The 20,865-nt window shown below is 43.4% G+C and overlaps 1 protein-coding gene across 2 annotated transcripts in view; it reads left to right on the plus strand.

Moving 5' to 3' along the window:
- The first annotated feature begins 343 nt into the window (after nt 1-343).
- Nucleotides 344-20,865, plus strand: part of atp2a3 (ATPase sarcoplasmic/endoplasmic reticulum Ca2+ transporting 3) — a 50,246-nt gene continuing 29,724 nt past the window's right edge. For both annotated transcript variants that reach the window (XM_020650437.3, XM_020650436.3), the window contains exons 1-3: nt 344-725; nt 16,542-16,559; nt 16,910-16,992. In XM_020650437.3, coding sequence (XP_020506093.1) covers nt 608-725; nt 16,542-16,559; nt 16,910-16,992 — 219 coding nt within the window. In that variant the 5' untranslated portion in view covers nt 344-607. The remainder of the gene's footprint in view (nt 726-16,541; nt 16,560-16,909; nt 16,993-20,865) is intronic.

A 20,865-nucleotide genomic window follows, 5' to 3' on the forward strand; every position in this document is an offset into this window, starting at 1 on the left:
AACATTATGGATACAAAACACACAACACAAGCAGCTTAAGAGAAAACGCTTAAAGAAAATGTATGTTAGGGAAGATAAATTAAAAAGGGAACCAGGAATAACAAACAATTGAAAGAAAGAAACCAAATGTGACTCCAATGAAGAGAGAGACAATGACGTCATCTGGCTGCATTTACTTTACCCTATTTACTAGCACAAAAGAATGAGAAGGACAGAGTTGTACATATCACGGTTCAGAGGAAGACGTTTGCATGGAGCAGCTGAACCCTGCGCTCAGGTACGCGCAGCCAATGAGAGCGCAGGAGGGAGTGCTCATCAGAGGAGGAGGCGGTCCGCCCCGGCGCACACACAGCACACCTTCAGATGGAGATGAAGTAGCAGCAGCAGCAGCAGTCGACTAACAGGGCAACAACAGCGTCAGTTCCGCGGATCCGGAGGTTTCTCTGTTCAGGAGGGACAGGTGACGGACACTCACTCGGCAGCCTTAACGTTCATCGTTGATAATCACCGAGGTTTCACCTCCTCGTGCGCACCCTCCGTTTGCCACAATAGATGTTTCTCAACTACATGCATTTCGACCTGATCATCTAAGCCCCGGTCCAACACGATGGAAAATGCGCACACTAAATCCGCGACCGAAGTTTTGGACAACTTCGGCGTGAACGAAAACACTGGGCTGACTCTGGAGCAGGTCAAAGTTAATTTCGAGAAATATGGAGCGAACGGTGAGTAGTGTGATACATTAATTTCCTCTTTTAATTACAGGTGGTGATGTGTATGACAAAAGCCTCGATCGATTAGTCTGCCAGGAAATCCAACTACTACCGCTTAATGTCAGGCTGTTGCAAATCGTGCGCGTAAAAAGACAACAACCACACTCCCTGTGGTGCACTTGCATTGGCACATTCATTGATGCACATGCTCTTGTGTTGAAATCATTCATTGCGTATCACCAGAAAAGTTGGCTCACCTGAACAGGGGAGTCCTCAATGCAGATAAACACATTTGTCTCAACTCTTTCTTTCATGGCATTATTCTACCTGTGGTCACTTCATGTCAAAGTATGTCAAATATCAGGTACAGTATTTCAATAAAGGAAGCTTTATTGTCGTTGCAAACAAACCTGCAGCCCTCCCTGGCCAGGTATTGACACAGTCATGTTGCTCCTGTGTGTGTGCGTGCGTGCATGATGTGCGTAAAGACACACATTATTGGCTGACACACAGGGATCAGGAAGTGCAGAGCGGGCAAGCTCAGGCTACTGAAGTGGAAGATGAGGTAGAGAAGATAATGAAACAGAAAATCTTGAACAACCTGTTTTCACTTTGCACAGTTGATCTGCACTGGCTCCTACTTTCCTGCTTCTGTTACAAGATAACAGACCAAAAAGGATACATAAAGTCATTTATAGTGATAGGGATCAAACAACACTACAGGCAAAATAGTATCTGGGAGATACCCCAGAAATTTGAAAAATAGATTCTCTTTAGTGTTTTAGTGTTTGCTAAAACATGAAGCATCCCCGGTAGTCTTCATCATCTCTGACTCTCAGCTGGTGTTTTATGGATCAATTGTCGTGCGGAGCTCCGACCTGACATCACTACACCTTTTCCTCCCGGCCTGTCATTTGCATGTGTGGCCAAGCTGTGGAGTGGAGCGGCATATTGTGCCAGTCGAACAGTAGCCCTTTTGTTGCAGCCAGTCGCTCTACCCAGGGGCTTGTGATGACTTCATGGAAAGAGAGCAACGTCTTGCCACAGATAACATCTCTCGCGCTTTTAGCTGTGAACTTCCTGTCTTGTGTGAGCGCGATACAGATATACGTGCAGGAGGGAGGGAATACCCCTCCTTCACTTTTGGGGCTCTCTCCTCTCTCCAGCTGCTTCTAAAAAAAAAAAAAAAAGAGGGAAAACTGCATTATGTCGCCTTGGGTTTGCTTTCTTTTTCAGAGCATGTCATTGCAGAGTGATGTACAGCTGCTAAACAGCTCCTTCCCCCCTATACTGCAGACTGTTTGTAGCTTTGTGGAGTCCCTTCAAAGCTGTTTTGCTGGTGGTATGCGTCCCTCGCTCCCACTAACATGCATGCACTGTGTGTCACTGATGCGTAGTTAGCAGGATCTCATTATCAGCAGGATCATCAACCTAAAATCAACACGTCCACAAACAAGACCTCCCCTGTGCGGCTCTGCTCACACAGTCGACGTATGTCTCATTTTGGAAGAGAGGAGGCAAACAGGAGGTGAGATTGACATGATCTGCTGTCATTTCACCGCCGACGCACTGCTGCAAGTGTCGGCAGGAGGAGGAGGAGGCACTGATGGGTTTGACTCAGGCATCACACTCCTCCTCCGTGGGCCTGAAGAGGCTTCACACTCGATGTGCCTCCGGATGAAGGAGGTTAAGCATCTTTGAATTTAAAGCAACAATATGTAACTTTTAAATAGTCAATTCAAAGTAGATCTAACAGAACAACAACTTTCCACAGGGAGAGTAGTGTCTCTCCCATTTCCACAGATCGCTCTGGTCGCCTGCTTATAGCGCTATGCAAGTCTGTCAGCAGGTCACAGTCCTCTTGCTAGAAGTGCATACGGCCATAGCCAGTTAGCACTTCTCTGTACTATTTGATACGGCTGAGGCTAAGAGGAAGATGAAACGTAATGTATTAAGCTAAAAAGTGAGCTAGAAGCAGAGCGTACATCCCTGCAGATAGTTTTCAGAACAGATTGAGACGTGATCTGTTCTGGCTGTATCGGTGTCGTCGTTGTCTCATGTTTAGCATCTTTACCGACTGCAGAAAGTAATCTAACCCGAGTTATGTCTCAGGCTTGAATATAAATGAATAAATAAATCCAACTTACGCCGAAAAGTTGTTTCTCCAACATGCTGCAGGCGCTAGCAGAGTCATGTTTGTGCAAACTCCAGATATATTACTGTGACTCGTCAGTCGTCATGGATCTTTGGCTTCTCACAACACTACCCCTCTGCATGTCAAAAAATGCACATTGTCTGTGAGAGGGAGGCATAACTGCACTGTTTGTTGTTGACAGTGCGGTTGAGCCAAAGAAACAATGTGTCCATAGCGTTGCTTGTACCTACAAGTCGAATTAACAGATATTCAAACTTGAATTAGACGACTAGTTAACGGTAAGAAAACCCTCAGAAAACAGTCAAAGTTAAGCACAATTTTTATGTAACACGTCTGAACTCGAGATCCCAGTGTCAAACGGTTTGCAGATTGTGGCTAACGTTAGCAGTGCTAGCACCACCAGCCTTTGTGAACGGTGAACGTCCTCATGCCTGTGCTGGTTACTCATTGCTCTTGGTGTTTGATTGCATGCCAGTTTGACCTGACACAACCTACATAGCCCTACAACTTTATCTCCATTTACTCGATCAAACCACTCCATGCTAGGAGATGTAATTTGTTGACTGTGCTGGTTTATATCTGGCTAGTAGAGCACTATGGCTCTACGGCCCCTGCTAGTGGCCGGCGACTGCGTTTCAGAAAACATTAACTGAATTGATAACTATTAGTAATTTTGGTGGCTTCTAGCGAGGTTGAGGACTATTTAATCTTTATGTTGGCTAGTTTCAGTACCGATACCAGTGCCAGAATTGCCTCCAATGCTTCCTATGCTATCTGCTACTAGTATGTCATTGAGCACCATACATTCTTAGCCCTACTAGCTTCTTTCTTCACAGCATGACATGTGTTTGGGCTGCCACCACCGACTAATGCTTTAGAGGAGAAAAAAGAACTGGTGTCAGCTAAATGATCGATGACGATAGTGATCAACAGTGCAGAGCGTCAAAGCTAGCTAAATGCCTGCTATCAGTGTTTTCCCGTTATTTGAGTTGGCATTTTTTCATTCAATTTAAAACTGTTTAAAAAGTTAAAAAACACAAAGTGAAGCAGTTTCATGTTAAGAATCAGGGCCTGTCTTTCTTAGGGGGACACATTTACAAGAGAGGACAAGCTGAGCAGGCGCTTATGTTAGCTTAGTTTGTTTCTACGTGCTTTGTTTTTTAGGTTAGCATTCATTCATTGAGCTGAGTTAGGCCATACCCAACCCCATGAAAAGAAAGATGTCACATCTGGACAGGGTTAGTTAGTGGCTCTGGTTTATTGTTGGTCTTTGTGTACTCAGTGTTGACGTCTGAGCTTCGGCTTCAGTAGTGGGAGGAAACGATGGTATCACATCATCTCTGCCTGGAACTGTCTGTTCTGCTCTCTCAGTTCCACAATTAAAACATGATGAGAGCGCCCCGTCTCATTAGTTCTATAGATAACTGGATGTTTTGGCCTTGTTACGGCCTTCTTGGACTATTTTAGTATGCATGGCAACATCCCTTCAAACTTAAGGCTGATCTGTGTCCAGAGGTTTGTGTGCTGCAGAAGGATTTGACCTTCATCTTTGAGGTTCAGATCCTTTTTTCTTTAGGAGGCACAAACATGTCGTCTTCAATGCCACATTGTAAGGTGAGAGATGCCTTGTCTTCCTGACATGTGTCGACACTTTCACAGGCTGTGACGGTTGTCTGTAAACAGGACTGTTGGGGGTTTGATACCCAGCTCCTGCAGTCACATGTCAGAATATCTGGCAAGACACTGAACCCCAAATTCAGAAGCGTGTCAATGTGTATGAATGGGATGAGTCAATGCAGATTGACACTCTAGATAGCAGCCTCTGTGAATGTGTGTGAATGTGTAGGTGTGACCTGCAGTGTAAAAGGCATAGTAGTCAGAAAAGCTCCATACAAGCTCAAGTCCATTAACTGTTTACAACCGTGCTGAACACTGTCACAGTTTCTAATCGTTTCAAATGTTTGAGAATGAGCTCAGCCTGCTGCCACATGTGGAAGGTTTGTGCTCTCGAGCCGACTGTGCTGCTGCAGAGACGAGGCTGCTCCTGACCTTTAGATCACACTTTTAATTTCAGGACTTTGTGTTCATGTGCGCACAAACACACACTGAAAACACGGCTAATTTACTGTTTACGAGCGTCTGGATTTACAGGACGGTGTATCACTTTCACGGTGAAATGGTTTGGTCTGATGTAGAGAAGTAGGAGGCCTCTATCTCTCTCTCTCTCTCTCACTCCTTTTGTGAGTGAGTTTGCATAAAAATTGTTTTTGCAGTTACAGCTAGCAATGCTTAATGATGTTCTCCTGTGCTCTTAAAACTCAAAGAACTCAAAGATTTCAAAGAACGAGACCGAGAGAGCCCCCTTTTTTAGAAATGTTATTTTGATTTAGCTGATACACAAGTGTAGAAGTCTGCAGGGTAGGACGACTGGCTTTTCTCCCCCGGTGATCATTTATTGATCTCCTTTATTTGAGCATTTTAGAGAATTTACTAAGACCTTATAATCTCACAAATAAACCGTCAAAGCTGGGTGTCTTCAGAATTAATAAAAAAATAAAGGATGTTAAATTTGGTGGCATTATTAATGAAAGACGTAGATGAATCACTCCTCAGCCTGACGGCCTTTAGAAACATGTGCTCGTGTCTCCTGACACTCCCTCCTGCAGAGTACAGTTGTGCAACAGATTCAGGTTAAACAAGCTGGCAATGCTTTTAATTGCATGATACAGTGTTTAATTTTAGATGAATGTTTTGACTTTCAGACTGAACATGATGCTTGAAAGATATGACACACACACACACACACACACACACACACACACACACACACACACACACACACACACACACACACACACGAGCCTCATGTCAGTTCACGCTGCACTCTGAGCTTCTGCCGACCTCCTTGACTTTAAGTCCTGTTAATTATTTGATTGGTTTGATTATTCCTAAAAGGGGAGATGCGATAATCCTCCAGGAGGTTTTTCCTGTCTTCAGTGCAATCTAAAAGTGTGCCTGACGTTGCTGCTAACAATGTTGAGGTGTTCAACCTTCATTTTAAAACATCATAGCTGAGCTGTCCTTGCTGTAGTATCTGCCACAAACAGTAATTACAGCTTCCCTTAGTGAAACCTCACTCTGCGTTGTCTCTCTTCCTGTTCTGCAACTTGAAATTAAAGCCGTCTAACGTATGCCTGAGATAGTTTCCTGCTCCTCCTCCCTCGTAGCGACACACTTTTCATCGCTTCTCAATCAGAGGCTCTCTCTCTTTTCTTTTTTTTTTTTTAAACTCTCACTAGTTCTGAAAACAGTCCAGTCGAGACGGGAGAGTTAGGCTGTGTGTGGGCCGAGGAAAGGAGAGTTAAGTCGTAGGAAAGTAATTTGAAGTCCTTTGGGTGTTGAGTCACTTCCCTGTTCTAGTGGGCTCTGTGTGCGCCTGCCTGCCCGGCTGCCTTCAAAGACGCTGTGATCCTGTTCGAGCTTGTCACTTGTCTTATTTTCCCTCCCACCTCTGCAGCTGTCACTCATGGCCTGTTGGTGAGATGATATTGAGTCACAGAGCCCTAACTCTGCTGACAACACGACCCGGTCTGCTGAGGAGATGTGTACTTAAAACATGTTTGTGTTCCTTGGAGGGGGGGGGGGGGGGGGTGGGGTGTACACAGAGCACATGCTGTATATGTGTCTGCCTTCAGGTCATGGTAAACTGAAACATAGACAGAGAGACATAAGCTGTGTGTTCAGTATAATGAGCTGCATGTAAAGTAACTTATATAGCTCATCCTGGCCTGCAGAGGTAAACACAAGGAGTCATGTGATCAGATGGATGAACCTGTAACAAAAACCAAGAACCAAGTAACAAAAATCCTAACAGGTATTTTTTATGTTTCTAATCCAAACAGGATTTATATCTTTACATCTTTACGATGTTTTCATGCCATTTAGAATGCCTCAGAATAAGATCATCAAAGATGTGATTAATAAGATAAATAAAATAGAGAAACTTGCAAAGAGTTTATAATAAGTTCATCTCAGAGAAAGAATAAAGGCAGGATACAGTAGGGTGTCCGTCAGTGAAGTCAGTAGTGTGAAGGAGGATGTGTGGCACAATGAAGTGTGGGATGTTGTCAAGCAAAACAGAACAAAGACCGAGAGGTGTACTTGATGGTTGGGATGAGTCCAGGTGGAAAGAGAGAGAGAGAGAAAGCGAGAGACGCAACGGATTTGGGCTCTTATGCTGTGTTCCATTGCAAGTCGGAAGTCGATGATTCCTCGTTTTTCCGACTTCTGATCTGAGTTCAAACTGACAAAAGGGTCATTCTGCTTACCTTTTACTTTGTGCACGGCCATATTGCTGTGAAGTCAATTCTACTGACTCGGTCTACATGGATCTTGCCCGAGTTTCAGATTTGGAATTCCGACTTGAATGGCCGTTCCACTGCACTTCAGTCGGAGGTCATTTTTCCCGAGTTCCGAATACAATGGAACGCAGCATTCTGCCGTTAGAGCAACAGGCCCAGGTGCTGCAACTGAAGCTGAGTCATTCCTCTCCAGGAACAAGGGAGACAGAACATCAGTAGAAGAATGACAAATTTTTCTTCTGAGCGCTAGCGTCTTTTTCAATTGTTTTCAATCAGTAGAGAGCTTTCGCGGCAGAGAGCGAGTGCGGCCGCTCCGAGCGCTCAAGTTGAAAATCTTTCAATTTTTCAGAAAGGCACTGTTGACGTCACCGCCGCTCTTTTCCAAATGTCTGATATTCCCCGTAGGCCTAAATCATTAATCTGCCTCGCTCCTTGGTTTGAACCAAATGTAGGCTAATTTGTGCATAACTTGAATATTTTCAACCACAGATTCACTTTTCTAGAGAGCCCAGGTTCATCTGGATAATTGGAAAATGTCATCAAGACAACAACGGGAATCTTTACCACAGAGGAGTAAGCTACAACAGATCGGGGGTTGATACACAGACTGTGCATGGAAGAAGAATCTTTTCTTTATTGGTATTTCATGAAGAAGTTTCTATATCTTCTAGACTTCAACTGAAACTATTTAAAGTGTAGGTAGCACCACATCTTACAGCTACATCTTCATCTAGTAGCAGTGTGTATATCTCTAAAAGTAACTCCTCAGTCCTCCATCACTGCAGGGCTCGGATCAGTAAAGTTTTTTTCTCTACCAGCGATCTGATTGGATAAAAGTGTCGCTCTGGTTTCCAAACCTAGAATAAACCCTATAAATAGCGAGGTGGTAACACAGATATTTCAGGCCGCCGTTTGGGGCTTTGCTGACTATTTTTCACAGCTTTCAGCTTCTGCGATTGGCTGCTGTGTGGCCGGGCGCCATCCTCCTCGCTGGCCTGTTGGGATATTCAAAAAAATGGTTCTTTGCACAGCTGCGACCTTAAAGAGGAAGCTGCGAGCCCTGACAAGATATCAGCTCTGTGCTAATCACCTCATGCACGTCCTGAGCAGTTGACAAGCTCTTTTCCTTTTTCCTCTTTAACCCTCCAGTGGAACTCCTCCTCTAATGCGAGGGATGAAGTGTGTGCAGTTAAACATTTGAGCCCTCACAAACCTGAAGTCATAGTGCAACAGGCAGTGCATGTGTGTAGTGAGACACCAGATATATGCATCAACAGACATCTTAGCAGATATCTTAACAGTTTTTTATCTATCTATCGCGCAAATGTTTGTGGAACCAGGTTATTTCCTAATCAGACATGAGGAGATAAAAGTGTTGGTGTGAAGATAAAGTCGCTGTGAGGGAACTTTCCAATCCACAAAATGATAAAATCTTATCGTTAAAATCATCCAAGTGTGCAACAAAATACAAAGAAAACATGCATGCATCGTAGATACTTTAAAGCAGGGGTGTCCAAAGTGTGGCCCGAGGGCCATTTGCGGCCCTTGAGGGGATTTTTTGCGGCCCGTGACTTCAAATGAAGAATCAGAAGATTTTTGCCCAAGGCCTTGATTAAGATTGCCACATTAACTTATTTTCCTTTTTAATGTTAACAATGGTTGAACAATATTCCTAAAATAGAAAATGTACAGTAACATGTATATTGTTGTTTTTATTTTTAAATCTACAGCTTTTATTATTTTCCACATTTTTTTGTAAACTATGAAAAAAAACGTATGCAAAGTTTTTGCAAACAAGCGGACTGTTGTTTAACCATTTAATGACCTGAGCTAAATGCAGAAAGCTTTTCCAAAAAGATGAACCACGTTACAGGCTTGATTCTGAGAAAAAAACAAATAAAGTAGAAAATATCAAAATATTTGATTTCCTTTTATTAAAGAGTTTCTTTAGTGAGCCTTTCGATTCTGATCTACAAAGTTGTACTATTTTTCAACTATATTTTAAAAAACAAAACCTGAGGCCCGCGAGCGATTCTAACACGACAATTTTGGCCCGCAAGAAAAAAAGTTTGGACACCACTGCTTTAAAGCATGGCTCAGGCTGCTTTGATGTCTGATTCCTCCTTCCTGACAATCTGTGGGGTGTTCCCGACCTGAGGCTGTTAGGAGCTGATTACCTTCCCATATTTTCTTGTAGTGCGAGTCGTATAAAGATCCGATCTGAACCTCCCCGATCTGCTCAGAGATCGTTGTGGACGATTATTAGGATTTCAAATCTTGATGATGACGCCATGAAAGGGTCTGGAGGATGTCATGTATGACTATAAAATAACTGTGAGAGATGATGGAGGACAGTAATACTGTAAGTGGACAGTAGTGAAGACCTGCAGCAAGATGCAACCTGTAGAGGTGCGCTGGACAACTGTAATGCATATGACAGTTACCAAGTATCTCAAGTTCCTCTGGAAAAACAGACAACCCATGTTGTCCATGTCTCCACAGACCTTTTAAAATGTTTTTGTCCTCTCTGCACCGCCGGGCGTCTTAGTAAAATCCTGTAGTCTGTGATGTGTCATTATTTCGTATCTCTGTAGTGCGAGCATGCTTCAGATAACAGAGAAGATTATCTGTTAAGATTCTCCTGATGTGTGTGATGGGATTTAAAACTCCTGTCGTGTGAGCCAGGATGAACAGGAAAAAGAATGTGTGATCCTCTGCAGTGTAAAGTCAGGAGCTATGCAGCATCATGCAGGAGTCTCTCTTTTACCCCAACCACAGCTTGATGACATCAAACCAACCCAGCCAATCAGCAGCCTCAGCAGCCACTGAGCCGAATCTCTCGTCATTTTCTTTCTTAATTGGCTAAAAAGATCAAATCTCCACTTGCAGACTCATAAAAAGAATTCATCTCAGTGCCGCTCCGACAGCTGATGGTGTTTCCTCTCTCTCTCTCTCTCTCTCTCTCTCTCTCTCTCTGTGTGTCGGCAGCACGGAGGGAATTTAAGGTGGATCGACTTATCAAACATAGCACCTCTAAAATTGTATTAAGGAGGACATTTCATCAGTCCTCTCCTCTCTGGTCTTTTCTCGCCTCTTAATGAAATCAGATCATTATTGCCTTTCTTTGTCCAGAGTTCACTGAACAAAAGTCAAAGTCATTTCAGCCTTTCAGCTCTGGGTGTGTCAGCAGATTTTCAACTTTTGGCTCAGTTTGTTGCTCCGGCTCACAGTTCATCCTGTTTTAGTGAGTGAAGACAGTCGAAGTTAACTTTGTAGTGGGATGATCTTAAAACGTTCACAAAACATTACACTATTTGTTACAACAAACCCTTTGTGACTTTGCAGAATAGTCATTTTGTTCCCCTAATAAATAATAATATGCTCTAAACTCAACCACTTTATAACTTCCTGACAAAAAAATCAGATATCAGAGAGGAACTACAGGTTGGTCTCTGACCCGGTCTACCTGCTTGGAGGACTGTAGCCTCTGTACACGGGATGCCTGCGCCGCCAACTGAGCTGTCAGACACTCCCAACAGTATAACTGAGTCTTTTATTTTCAATACCCTGCAGCTCTACTGAGGATAAAATTATGGTTTGGTGGTTCCATTTTGGTGATGTAATCATGGTAATATTTCTCTTTGTTATCCAATACTCTCGTTTATGTCCAGTCTGCAAAAATAATACTATTCCCATCAGCCTCCTACATTGTATTCAGTACTTGTCCCGTTATTCCACCCTAACATGTTAAACTGTAAAAGCCAGGTAAACCTTCAAACCTCAGTATGTTCCTATTAAATATTCTTCCACCTTGAGTTTTAAATCCCAGGAACTATTTTCAAGGTCCCTTTAGTCCCTTAAGTCACTGCGGTCTACAGACCCATGCAGTATTTAAATTATAGTCCTATGTCTTTAAAAACATTCTTTTATACGCAACAGAGGTCTTCTAGTTTGGAAAGTACCACCAGGGCAGGTTAAATAAATATCCTGGAAACTAAGCTTAGAGGTTCCTGGTCCCTGGGGAAAGTTCCTGTGATGGAAATGTGGCTTTTGTCATTGTGAGCATTTCAGCATTGAGCGCAAAGCGAACTGTCATCCTCCACAAACTGCAAGCATGGCTGTAGGATCCTGGTTTTGTTGTATTGTTGTGTTTGAGTGCAGCATCTTTGATCCACTATGAGAGATTTCAGGTCCTTTGATGGCTGTGGAGAAGGAGCATGTGAGGGCATCATTTTATGATACTGCAGACGAGTGATTTGAGACTTCCTCCTCTGGTTGACTCTTCAGAGGTCGGGTGCTCCTTAAGATAGCTGCTGACACTTAGCCTCTTGACATGGTGGTATATCACGTCCTCCTAGAAGGAAAGTCCTCTTTCGACATCTACGTAAATGACAGAAATATCGACTCATTCCCCATGCTGTTACTTGCCATGCCTCCTGCAGCAGAGACACCAGTGTTAGAGAGGGGAACATGTATTATTCACATTTGAGATTGTTAATGCATTCAGACTGTTTCCACTGGGAGAGTACATTTGGAGAGGAAGCAGATATAGGAAGTTATAGTAGACTGTTATTAGGGGTTACATCATTGTGATATTTATAGGCCTGTTTTACATTCTCGTGGTTTGTTGATGTTATGAGATCCTGAAGCGGGACTCAAACTACAGAAGTTCTAAGCCACTTTAGCTCCGCCCCTTGACGGTATCAGTGTTTGGCACAGATTATCTGTTAATGTGAGGAGATTACTGAGCCAGTCAACAGTTTGTCCCTATGATTTCAGACATGTTTGATATTCAGTATTATAATGTAATGATAACGTCATCGCTTCCAAATAGGGCCGGGTATTTCCTACAACCTACTATACAAATCACAGTACAGAGGTCACAACATCATGCATATTGCAATAGACGTAGATTTATAAAAATGGCCGTGTCCGACACAGAATTCCCTTCAACAGCTTTTCTTTGTTGTAGATGATTACGGCGGACCTAGCTGTTGTTGCTAGCGACTTGCCATGTGCAGACGGAGGTTGGTCGTGTTGCTGCAGTAGTTTATCTGGTTTTTGCAAAGCTTGCATATTGCATGACTCATGTCCAACTCCTGACTGCCTGGTGTTAGCGAAACCCCTAAATGCTCCCATGTCTTTGATTTCCATTTGGCTAGGTGGGGTAGAGTTTCTTGTGCATGCTCCTTCAAAGCATTTGCGGCCATATCAATTTATTGACATCTGCCTCGATACACATGTTGGTAAGCACTACATTAGGATATATTGTCATACAGACTTTTTTTGAGCAAGCCCTACTTCCAAGCTAAACCCTAATACCACAGGGAGACATCGGGGAACGAGGAGGCGACGCCATTGATGATGTCTCCAAGCAATGATAAACACACGAGCCCCTGAGGCTAATGCTAGCTAGCATAATAATGTTGACCAGAAACAAACACAAATCAGCAAGTGTTGACCAAGTAAAAAAACAAAAAAAACCATTTCTCATCTCGACTTGTTTTTCAGACACTTGCTGCTGCTAGCTTCTTATTTGTGGGTGTGTCTGCTCGCCTGCGTGCTACCGCTCATGCTAGCTGCGTTTAGCATCCTGCCGAGCCTTGAAATGAGCTTTTTCACATCTAAAAGTTTTTTTTTTATGCTTGTATCAAGGCCCTGCCGATTGCATAACCAATATTCTTGGTAAATTTTGACAAACACTGGCACATTAAGTCGTGAAACGTTTTTCAAAGAGGCTGCATAAGCCAAGTTGCCATGGTAACTGCTGAAAACTTTCTCGTGTTTACACAAGAGGGGCCTGAAAAACTAGAGCTTGTACAATTCAACTCCAGCCACACAGTGATGTGATGTTTACCAGGGGTCCAGGTAATCTAAGCTGGAGTCTGTTGACGGCGTCGGTTAGACAGAAGGAGGAGTGTACAGTAAGAGGAGCTTGTTGTGAAATCTACTTCATCGAGCAGTCTGTTTGCAGTTTGCAGAGATGCAGATACATGTCCAGTTTCCTGCTTTCCTCTCTGGCCTCTCTGGACACACAAACCAGCCCCCTGCTGTTGTTGGCAACCGTCTCCAGGAAGTGTCTCCCCTCTATGCTCCGCGCTGCTTGTAAACAAGCTCTTTTATTCATTGTCTGGGTCGGGAAGAAGGAGGAGGAGGCGGAGGGAGGTGCTGTGGGGACACGGAGCGAAAGAGAATGAGCGAGGGAGGTGAAGTCAGTATTCAGGAATGTGCCTGGGCAAGCCCTCGGGTTGACACAGCCCAGATGACTGTGAGGGAATCCTTTGGCAGAGGGAAGCCGGGGAACCCCGTTCACCACCTCCAGCCCTCTCCCTCCCTCCCTCCCTCCCTCGCTCTTTCCCCTCTCGTCAGTCTCGTTCTTTCACTCAATCCGTCTTTGTCTGCAGCCCTCAGCCAGCCTGTCTGCCATAAAAACATTATACAACAAGGGAGGCACAGTAATGGGGAAACCGGCTTATGTCAGACTGATGGAGCATGGAAAACAGCAGAACCTATTTCTCCACATTTCTGCAGCCTCTGCAGGCAGAGTGCAGCCAAAAGTCCCCTGTGAGTTCAACCGTGTCCAACCTGAACTCTGAAAAGCTTCCAGACAGCAAGTTTGAAAAGCGCTTCACAATGACTCATCGGCTTTTGTTACAGGAGGCGGACGGTCTCTCGTGGAGCTGAGACATGACCTCGACACCAGGGTCGATCTTCACCAAAAAAAGAATGTTTTATGGAGGCGTAATCGAATCCAAGAATTGCTTTGAATGCCTTTTTAAGAACTTCTGTGCTCTTTTATAGATCTTTGTAGTGCAACAATCTGTCTCTCTCGCCTTGGCTTTATTACCAACCAAATTAGGAAGGTTGTTCCATCTATCAGAACACTTTTTCATTACTGCTGGCGAAGTTTGCACTCTTCTAACCACCCAGTAACAACATTTGGAAGTGTTGGAGGAATCCCAGGAGTCTTAATGTGAAATAAATGTCTTTCCGCTAGTGGCTTGTGTATTTGTGTAATGCAAGAGGCTGCGAATGCTTCGTTTTTTTGGAAGGAGGCTGCGAGCTCACATCATGGCCTTTCCTCTTTCCAGGCGCTCTCTCTCTACAGGGGTCACGTTTTAGACTCGTGGAGCGCGGCTCACCCAAAACATGTAGAGGAACACGAGGTTTCCACTGCTGAACGGAGAACTCCCATTCTTCCACAAAGAACAAAAACAAAGATCTTCAAGGCAGAAAAAACTGAATTTGAGTCAGTCATAGTTATGTCACCGCTCATGGAGCTCTTCAGATGAGATGGATGTTAAAACCTGTTGATGGGCCTCTGACAAACACAGTGATTAATCACATCTGTGTCTCGTCGCGGTGCCGCAGTACGCGTCAATAGGAATGTTTTTAGAAAGTGACTGATGTGTTTTCTACTCACACCAGTGACTCATGTGGTGGGTGTTGTTGTGTTCTGCTTATCAAACCAGCAGAGAGAGGAGAAAACGCTCTTTGTGTCCAAAATGGCCCCAAAACACAGCCTTTCATTTGAAATGACACACAAAGGATGACGAGATAATGTGTAAGAAAACGCCACATGTGTTTACTGAGGGAGCGTAGCCACACACTGATTTAGAAGAAGGGACGTGTAGAGCCTCTGATCGCAGAGTAATGGAGTCCAGTAGCAGAGTCTGCAGCATGAATGTCAATGACATCACCACCGTCTGACGGAGGCAGAGTGTTGCCTGGTAGCCTCCAAACTTTACTGTTGTCCAAAAAACTTCAGTGTGGGCGCCAACTGTAAATACATCTACACATACACTATCCATCTTACCTGTATGAGAGTTTTTTTTTTTTTTTAGCTATGGATGATTGTATGTGTGTGCACTTTAAGGTGAAGCTTTATAATTTTGTTGTACATTGTATAATGACGATAAAGACATTCTATTCTAACTACGGATCACACAAGAAATAACATAATTTAAAGTACAAAAAAAAGAAAATATGCTGCATTCATGCAAAGAAAAATACTCGCAGCCTTTGCAAAAAAAGACCCAATAGTTGCTTTTAGCACAAGTCCCGCCTTGACAGGGCAAATGGCTAATCACAGTTTAGGATTTTTGGGGTGGCCAATCAGATTTCTATGGGGGGGGGGGGGGACCAGCAGGGACCACTCACCTTCTCATGGTGGCTCTAGACTCTGAGCTAGTGTTGTCAAAGAGATCCATTCTGTCTTCAGCTTCAACGATCATTCAGTAAAATACTTTTTAAATATCGATGCTACATGGCGCTCAGCAGGATGTTATTCCTGCCTGCGGCTGTCAAACTTTTTAACCTCATCCTCTGAATGTCAGACACATGGAGTCAATAGAAAGCCCTCAGACTTATTCCAACTTTAGGTCAAATGTATATCTTCAAAATGGGCCGCTGGTGTTCACATGCAAAACTATTGGGAATAATTCAAGTGTGTAACTTCACTTGATCAACATAAAAGTCTTTCAAACAATTTTCTATAAAGAACTGCAGAAACTGCAGAAACCTCTCTGCTTCCAGCCTCTCCAACGTGAAGATTTTATAATTAAAAGCCTCCTAAAACGTTCTCCCAAATTAGCCTTTGGTAATTTATGATGTGCATTACTTTTGACGTTTTATCAATGATAAAAATGACTAGGATGCTGCCCTTAAAGATTTCCAGATTTAGATTAAACATGCACTCCATTTCCAAAAGGGTTCTGACACCCTTTGACTGAGGCTGTTTTTTGTTTTTTTTACCAAAGAGAACAAACACACTCTCTTCACATTATTGAAGATATATTGAGTCCAATCCCACTGATGGTTAGAGAGCATTCACAGACTTGATGGACCATCAGTGATCTCAGATAACCTTTTCAGGAGCAGGATATGAGCAATCAAAGAAGAATCAAAAAAGGCTTTGGTTCGATCTTACCAAGCTGTTTGTTATTACATGCTCTGTGTGGAGCACGTTTTCTTTCTTTCAGAGAGTCATTTTGCAGCTGAGTTTACACTGTCAGCTTGAGGCATTCACAAACTGTGTGAGTAGCATGTCAATGGCCTCTCATTGGTAGTTAATCAAAGGCATTAAGATTACAAATTCAGAATATAACCTTTAGATAGAAGACTGTTTGGCCGTCCTGTGTGTTTTTTTCTTTAATGTGCAGAGATGTTTGTTCATGTCCATGCATCATGCAATCAAATGTATTAACTATCTCTCCTCTCTTCTCCTCTCCTTTCCTTTCATCTCCTCTCCTGTTTCCTCGGTCCGGCCGATTTCGACTCCTTTACCACCGTGGTTGTGTGACATCCACACAGAGCTCCCAGCTGAAGAAGGTAAATATTGATTTTTCCAGTGAACTGCGGGTCCTCCTCCCTTTTTACTACCTGATGAAGTGTCTCAAGCTCAGGGCTTTTCTTCTCTGTAGACTGAGGGCTAAACTTTGGGAGGGGACATGGCTGCAGGTTTCCACACATGCACACACATCCTTACTCTTCTGCAAACACAGGAATTGTCTTTCTTTACAACTGCTCGTCTGCAGCAGGCAAATAAAGTCAATATATTTCACGGATCCTTCTTATTCTTTAAGCACTGAGCTAATTTTGAGTCCTCACTCTGAAAGCCTGATCATTTTTTACAGTCTGTCATGCATAAAGTCACGTAATGTGTATTTGTCTTATTCCAGGGAAGTCCCTGTGGGAGATGGTGGTGGAGCAGTTTGAGGACCTCATGGTCCGGATCCTGCTGCTGGCTGCCTGCGTCTCCTTTGTAAGTGCGACACAGCTCATTAAACATCTAGTAGCCCTCATCTTATTTGTTCTTGATCTTTATTCTCAGATGTAATCCCTCCTGTGGGACCTGGAACCCAGATTAGACGTTGGTCAGGAAATTGCCACCTAATAGACTCCTCCAGTAGCTTCAGGGAGCGCTTATTCCCCTGATAGAAAGATACATGGCTTAGTTAGTCGTCCCTGTTCAAACTCCTGTGTTATAGGCTTTCCCACACGGGATTTATAGGCACAAGAAGAAGTGTCAGAAGAAGTACAGATAACGGGGTTAAAAAAGTTTTGGTAGGTAAAAGTAGAAATATTGATTCAGTTTTTATTGAAGTAAAAGTGAAACGTTACGGATTCTTGTCAAAAGAAAGCCTCTGGAGAATATTTATTCCGGCTGTTATAAGTTCAAAGTAACTTAACGTAATGTATTAAAGAATTGAAGTACTTGAATCATTCTTACTTAAAAACATTGAACAACAACTTTGCTCCAGTGTGCAAATTCGTAGGTCAGGAAATGTTGCTGCTTTGAATTTGCTCCAAAGTCGTCAGCCATATTTTAGTACTTTAATTAAAGGTCCAATCAGTGAGATGTGTAGTGAGTGAAATGATAAAGTGACCTTACTATATGATCAGACATTAAGGAAACATGCTATGTTGAAGTGCTGGCTTCTCTGACAACAATGCAGCAGCCAGTATGTCCTCCTTCTAACTTTAGATTCTGCTCCTGAATGCTCTGGATTTGTTTGGACCAGAGGAGACAGCTCTCTACAATGTTTAGAATTTGGACTGCAGTACCCATTTTAAACACTAGGTGTCAGAGCTACATATTGCTCCTTTAATGTTAGTTTAAGTCACATTCATGACACTCTCAGATCTAAGTTTATTGCCCAGAGTAGAGAGAAACAGGATGTAAGTGGGAGTTGTGATGTCATTCAGGTGGAAAGTGTTCTGCCTGTTGTTGCCCTCCATATGAACCTTCTACCTGCATGCACCGAGGCCTGCTGGTACGTGATTGAGCAATACCACTCAACCCTAACCCTACAAACGTACTGGAGACTATCAACCAGAACGCTTCTCATTCCAAAGTGTTTCTACAGATTCTACATTTTAGTGTCCAATCTGTAAATAGAGATTCAAGCTGAAGTAAAAAGCCCAAAACTGGACCTAGGTAGAGTAGGGAAAGTTGTTTTTCTTTTTAACTTCCCATCTCTGCTGACAGGGAACATGTTAGGTCCCTTCTGGAAAAACAAGCATCAATCATGACTCCATCTGCTGCTGCCGCGGCTCATACTGTGACCCTGCTCTGTGAAGGTCGTCCAGGGGTGGAGTGGGGGAATCCTGCCTGCATAATGACTTTTATTTCCATCTATTACAGCACGTCCCTGGAGTCTCTGGGTGGAATTGCTGTTTCTATTTCTGAAAGTAGGAAAATTGCTCTAAAAATGTATATGACACAATACATCTTCTCTGGCCGCTCTCTTGTTGGTGAGAGGTTCTTAGACGAGGTGTGGGCGGCGTGTTGCTGCAGGACTGAGCAGTGTGGGCTCACTCTTCCTCGTGTAAACCAGGCTGTCCTTACTTCAAAAAGCTTGTTTATAGTGGAACAAGACCTCGTTTTCACTCCTGCAGAACCTAAAATGTCCTCCCTGCCTGGAGGAGCTTTAGTCAGGATTTGAAATACATCCCTCTCCGTTTTGCGGATCCTGAGTGTTGATCATTACATTCCTTTAATGCCCTTAAACGTTGAAACTTTTCTGTTTGCTCTCTGATCTGTATGCCTGGTGTATAAAAAGGGAGGGGCAGCCAAGAAGAGCAAACTGGAGGGGAAGTTGAACCTCACCCTGGGACTCATTTGGAAGACACTTTGAATTTATTCAAACTGAGATGATTAGACGCTCCTTTGCATGAAACACGAGACTCATCATCCGCCCAAACACGGCGAGTTAGGCTACTTTTTCTTATATTCAGGTCTGTATGACATGTTTCTCTAACTCTAATATGTGTCCCTAGTCTGTCTACAAACCCCTCAATGATGAGAAAAGTCCATCCTCTCCGTCTTTTGCCTGCTCCCCTCAGAAAATGTGTGCTCAAACAGGCCGTTTGTAGATTACCCTTCATGACATCACAAAGGGCAGTAACCCCTCCCCCAGGTGGGTGACACTCCCACAGCTAGGTGTTTGTTCTGACCTCTGAGTCTGCCTTCTCACCGTAAACAATAGGACATGGAGCGAGAAAGCCCGAGATACCCAAGCCCTTCCAGAGAGGGGGCGTGGTCAGACACAGCTTACAAGTGAGGAGCTCTGACACTTATTTAAACTGGTTGAAGAGGAGGAGGATATGTGACCTTTAGGACATGTACATCACAACACTTATACGTTTTGTAAATTGTTCTTGAACTTAGTGGGTTTTAATTCGGATCAACTGAATCATGCAAACACATATCTTCCACAGACAGATTGGAGCCAACTGTGCTTCCTTTACTAAACATAACATAATGAAGTCATCGATAAATGTGCAAAGTTAAAATGTAAAAGGCTGTAGCTCTTAAATGTTCACTTAAGATGAACTGAAACAGGTTAATGCAAAAACCCTTTGGATACCCTGTGACCCTCGTTCTTTTTGTCATTGCTCTTTTAATTTTGCTCAGACTACAAGCTGATGTTCAAAAAGCCTGTGGTGTGGTTTTGTTAGAGCATGGTCTCACAAAAAGCCACAGCAGCCACCTGAAACAATCGGTGCATTTCCTGCCTTTGAGCCATTGATAGAATCAGGGCTGGACTTTTTTTTTGATTTGTCACGTCTTCTACAAGTGAAGCCGATGTTGGAGAGGTCAAGAAGAGAGCACAGGAAGGGCTTAAAGGACGAGTCACGCTGGAATGGGACCACAAGCCCACTAAGTTTATTGAGGGTTTCTTTCAATAGCTGACCTTAAAAGTATTCTTTCTGATCAGTTTGAAATGGAATTTTTCACTTTGCTGATCACCGAGTTATGTTCCAAAACTCTTGAGATATTCAGTCATAATGTGCCATCTGTCTGTGTGTGTCTCAGTGTTCAGTTTTGCATGTTGAGTGTGAGGAGAGGAATGTTAAAAGCTGTGAGGAGAGGAACGTTTAAATCTATGAGGAAAGGTTTATTCTGGTGCTGAAACTCTGAGTCAAGGCGTTGATTCTTTGCTCGGCTCTGCCTTGGATTGCTGAATGCAAGGAGATAGATTTCCTCGTCTATGATGTCTTGCAAAAGCGAAAAGAAATTCTCGATTTAAACTCCCATTCAGTGTGAGAGTAGGAGTTGGATATTGAAGCCCCCTCTCTAAAGGACGAGTCTTCAGAACGGCCCTCGCTCAGAGGCCTGCCTTTGTTGCCCTCAGCTCAGTCGGAGCGGGAGATTTAGCGTCCCAAATGATGTGGAATGATGAGCTATCGACCAGGCTCAGGCTGCGTGACGTCCTCTCTCCTCTGCTCAATACTCTGCAGAGAATGTACTCTTTTATCATTTGATAAGCCCCATCACATTATCTCTACCTCTCTCTCTCTCTCTCTCTCTCTCTGTCTCTCTCTCTCTCTGATGCTTTTGTTGTGATGTAACTTTACTTTCTTGTTCTTTTCCTTTCACAAACAGAGTATGGAGTCATTTTCTGTCTTGCAGAGTGGATTGTTTCCTGTTAGGATCGCCCGAGGATGTTATTTGTAGTAGATCAAGCAGATGCCTTCTCAGAATCCATTACAACTCAGCTGTCCTCACGTGATATTTACTGTATGGTTATAGAGGAGTGAATAAATTATAGCAACAGAAGAGCATGTGTCATTGAGGCCTGTCCTTATGAAAGAACATTAAAGGTTTTTAAAGATGTATTTCTGTTATTAT

This window comes from Labrus bergylta, chromosome 14 (genome assembly GCF_963930695.1).
Source record: "Labrus bergylta chromosome 14, fLabBer1.1, whole genome shotgun sequence".
Taxonomy (NCBI): domain Eukaryota; kingdom Metazoa; phylum Chordata; class Actinopteri; order Labriformes; family Labridae; genus Labrus; species Labrus bergylta.